The 4,559-nt window shown below is 41.9% G+C and overlaps 1 protein-coding gene across 6 annotated transcripts in view; it reads left to right on the top strand.

Annotated features, from left to right (window-relative positions):
* The window catches only part of CHST15 (carbohydrate sulfotransferase 15), a 44,814-nt gene extending 40,485 nt beyond the window's left edge, over positions 1 to 4,329 (top strand). For all 6 annotated transcript variants that reach the window (XM_042019537.1, XM_042019532.1, XM_042019536.1 and 3 more), the window contains 2 exons: positions 2,432 to 2,579; positions 3,692 to 4,329. In XM_042019537.1, the coding sequence (XP_041875471.1) occupies positions 2,432 to 2,579; positions 3,692 to 3,882 (339 nt within the window). In that variant the 3' untranslated portion in view covers positions 3,883 to 4,329. The remainder of the gene's footprint in view (positions 1 to 2,431; positions 2,580 to 3,691) is intronic.
* Positions 4,330 to 4,559: the final 230 nt, after the last annotated feature.

The raw sequence follows: 4,559 nt of genomic DNA, 5'->3' as shown, positions 1-4,559 counted from the left end.
TATTTTTATTTTTATTTTTATTTTTATTTTTATTTTTATTTTTATTTGTGTGTGCCAGAAAATGATACAAGAAAACACAGAAACTGCTGGCAGGGGAGTGGATAACTATTACAGGCTTAGGATTCCAAAATTCACAATTTTAGCATAGAACTGACTTCAGATTTTGCTTGAGGGCAGAGAATAATATGAATAATATGGAAGAGATTGACTTGAAATATCACATCTGGCCAGTTTGCCAGTCAATCCTCTTTTATTTGCTCAGGCTGTAAAGGATTCAGAGGGAATAGTTCCTTCCTTTGCCTCTGGGGTAAAGTTATTGCCTCATCCAGTGGATAAAATAACAGTACAAGAGTGTATTCCACGGGCTGGAGCCCTGCAGCAGCAGAGCAAACAGGATACTGCTCTCACTCACCAGGTAGACTGGAGCTGCTGATCCCTGATTGCAGCTGCCAGGACTCCCTCAGACACCAATTGCTGCTGGGCAGCATCACTGAATTTTCCAGCCATCTGCTTGCACAAAAGTATTCCTTCCAGTGTGGCAGAGAAAGGCAGAGAGAGAACCAGAAGGAAAGATTTTCCTCTTACGTTCATCCTCAGGGTGCAGAACCCATCTCGGTTTGTTGTCTTCGGCAGCCCTCTGAAGAAGATGCTTTTGGAAACGAGCAGAGGAGGCCTCTTTCCATAGAGCCACAAGCAGGTGTTTGAATAAAACCCACATGCCAACTGTGCTCCTCAATGGCCCTTTTTAGCTTTTTCTTCAGCCAAGTTGCTAAATCTGTTGTGTTCGTGGTTTGCTGTGTGTTGAAAAAGTGAGGATTGCTGTCCCTGGTGAGCTCATTAGGTTGCTAATTCTGTGACTCTGCCAGGAAAAAAATGGGTTTGCTATTTGTTAATGTATTTCTCAAACCAGAGAGGTGCCCTGGGCATCGTGGCTGCTGCTGGATGCTGATGGTGAAGAAAGGGGTGTTTGGCACTTGGAATCAGTGGAAAGAACATTACCCAGAGAAAGGCACAGTGACCAGGGTGCTCCCAGTTGTGGCCTTCCAGCACCTGAAGGAGTGGACAAGGGAGATGGAGAGACTGTTCACAAGAGCCTGGAGTAAGAAAATAAGCATTAAACCACAAGTTTGCCCCAGTGCTGAGTGGAAGGAGGCATTGAGTGAGGGCTGGGGTGTTGCCCTGCCAGAATTATCCCATCTTAGCCTGATGTCTTAATCAAATAAGAGGTTCCAAATTCTGGTGCAGCACATCCATAAAGAAGCCTGCTAAATATGGAGACTCAAGTTATAATCAGCCAAAGACACACATCAGAATCACACAAGATAGTAATAATTCAGCAATAATTCAAAATATGGCTTTTTTAGAGGAATTTAGGTAGCCCTGTAGGTCATGGGGCAGTGTCAGAAGTGAAAGAGGCTGTTGTCTGACTTCATTGGCTCTGTGGCAAAGTGAGCTGAAGATGTTAAGTCTCTTTTATGAAAGATGCTTAAAACTTGGGATTCATGTTCCTCTCTTCTGAGCCTGAAGGGATTTAGAAAAATATTTATAAGCATAGTTGGAGGCTGGACTTTTTAAGAACACCAGGCTACACTTTTTATGTTTCAACGTGTTATGTAAAATGGAGGAGGGAAAAAACCCAGAGATTAGGGCAGGAGAGACTGAAAATCTGCCTTTCCCCCTCTCTGGTCTGACAGAGTCTGGCTCTGTCATTGTGTACTCAGACAAGGCACCATCAACGCTGCTGCAGCTGAGATCTCAGCCTAATTATTGCAATCAAAGGATGCAGCAAAATGCACCTAAATCTCATACCTGATATCAAGTCTGAATATTTGTCCTGCTCGTGGCAGCATGACCTGGTGCAGCTGATAGTCATGGAATCATTTAGGTTGGAAAAGACCCTTAAGGTCGTTGAGTCCAAGTTTTAATGCAGCGCTGCCAAGCCCAGCCCTAAACCACATCCCCAAGATGAAATCAAACTGAAATAAGCAGCCCTAGGGACTGGGAATGTGAAAAGACTGAGCATCTTCCCTTGAATGGCTGTTCATCTGGGAGCCAAGAGCCCTCAGCGTCTCCGTGAAGGTTGGATCATCCCAAGCACGGAGGAGCTTGGATGTGAGGTGTCTGAGCATCCCTCTACAGATAACTGTGTCTGTGCAATGCTTTTACACACACCTGGGGCTGGTGCAGCCAGTGCACAGCCCAGCCCTTGGTAAAATGACATCTCTCCCCTGTAGAAAAGCCATTTGCAAAGATTTCCTTCGGCTGCTCTGAAAACAAGAGGAAGATACAAAATGTTCACATATTTTCTTTTTGCCATTCTTCAAAAGCACATTTTGGGGATATTTTGCCCAGATGATAGAGGTGAGTGCTGTTTTTCTTACAGCTAGAAGTGTTTTAAGGTGAATTAACTTGGGGGTTTTTGTGCTTACAGGTGAGGTTACAAGTTGGGCTCTACGTTGTGTATCTCCTGGACTGGCTGACAGTTTTTAACAAAGATCAGATACTTGTTCTTCGCCTGGAGGACCATGCATCAAACATGAGGTACACCATGCACATGGTGTTCCAGTTCCTGGATCTGGGTAGGTGCTTGCTGCCTGGTTTAAGCATGCAAAATCATTATATCCTTCTTCTTTTAGGTTGTTTTTACCTTTTTAAGAGACAAAAAGAGAAGCAAAGGAATCTGGCTTGAAGGATGCATTAATCTCATTGCCTGGAGTCAAGCAAAATTAAATTCTCAAATGCCTGGTGTTAGAAGATCTTAGATTATATAAAGAAAAAAATTCCAGACCGCTCAGAATGCAGGGATTTATCTTCCCATACAGAAGCCAGTCCTGCTTCTGAAGGCACTCAGGGCCTGCTTGCCACAGGCTTCCAGGGATGCAAAGGAACCCCACACAATTTTAGCCCAGAACCTAAATCTGAGCATGATGAAAGGTTGTGCTTGTAGCCAAGGAGAAGGGGGAAATTGTGTTTTTGCTGTGTTGATTGAGACATCTGTTGCTAATCCTTGGAGAAACGCCGGCAGACAAAACGTTGCCCAATGTTGATTTGACAGCAGCAAGAGAATGAAAATGTGGCTGAAAAATTGTCTGTCTGGTCCAAAGATTGGTCTAGATGATGAGAAAGCTTGGATGTAGCAGACTGAACAGATGAAAAGCTTGGCATCTGCTTCCTGAATATGGTTTGTGCTGGAAAACTCTGTAGGTTTTTATCTTGCTGATGCACATTTATTCCCAAAGTGGGGGCATCACTACACCTGTGTCCACTTTGATCCCACTGCCAGCCTCCAAAATAAACAAAACAAGGGCTTACCTGAGTGCTGAGTGAAGCTTGTAGAGTTTCTGTCAGGTATTTGTCAACTCACACTGTGAAATGGAATAGCAGCATAAAATACCTGCAACTCCAAAATGGATGGGAAGTTTTCTTCAGGTCTTTTCCTCTAAGAGTGATTTATGCTGCTTTTTATAGAGCTGATTAATTAAGGGGAGAGGAAAATGTATTATTTCCAAATTTACCAGCAGTGATTTATTTTACTAATCTGAGCCTGCCTTCAATATTCTGAAACAACGTGGGTGCTAACAAAAATCACATTTTTCTCCCCATGGCAAACCTTCTAATTTAGTCATTAATTTTCTTTAGGATGGGCATTTTTTTTTTTAATATTTGAAGATAACATTCTCTTTTCCCACAGGACCTCTGAGTGAGAAACAAGAAGCTCTGATTACCAAAAGTCCTGCATCAAACACCCGAAGACCTGAAGACAGAAGCCTGGGCCCGATGCTGCCAACCACCAAGGCAATTTTAAGAGATTTCTATAGGCCTTTTAATACAAAACTGGCACAAGTTCTTTTTGATGATGCTTTTTTATGGAAGAGGACATAACGTGTACATTTCGTGCCACAACTACAGTGCTTAAAGGAGTTTTTATTTTTTTAAATTCTATTTTTGTGTGTGGATATTGACATTTTTTTTTCCCCCATTCCAAAGAGCAGCCGATGGATGAGCTGAGAGCCTCACCTTCAGTCAGCACATGTCTCAACAGCTCTACCACGTTTTCCTTGGGAGAATGGAAAGCATCTTGCTTTAATCAGTTTATTGCAACTTCTTTCACCCCTGCAAAGGAGTGGACAAGAATTAGGACAAAGATGATGTCTTACACTCTTCCACAGGGGTGTTGAAGTTTAACCTTCTCTGAGATGCTGCAACACAGAGTTAGCATCAGTTTCCTACAATTACACTTATAATCTCATTTTCAGTATATGTTATTCACTCATTTTCTTTTCAAACAATCAATGTCATTTAGTCATTAAAATTTTTAATTGAATTCAACCTAAAATTCTGTTTCTTTTTGTCAGCCTATTTACAAATGGTCTCCACTAACACTAAGTGTGTTTCCTTAAATCTGAAAGAAAGATAAAGTGCATTCACACAAATTTCCAAATCTAATTTATATCTTCAAGATAAATGGACTTTCCTAGCCACAGTTCTTGTAAAAGAAAATTTTATAATCCAGGTAAGAATGGATAGCTGAGATCCAAACAGGCTGATTTGGTGTTTAG

The sequence above is a fragment of the Corvus kubaryi genome, unplaced genomic scaffold (assembly GCF_017639235.1).
Source record: "Corvus kubaryi isolate FWS band 111438036 unplaced genomic scaffold, C.kubaryi_AGA036_p1.0 138, whole genome shotgun sequence".
NCBI lineage: Eukaryota > Metazoa > Chordata > Aves > Passeriformes > Corvidae > Corvus > Corvus kubaryi.
Note: the sequence above shows the minus strand (reverse complement) of the source record. Positions and strands in the feature narration are given on the sequence as shown.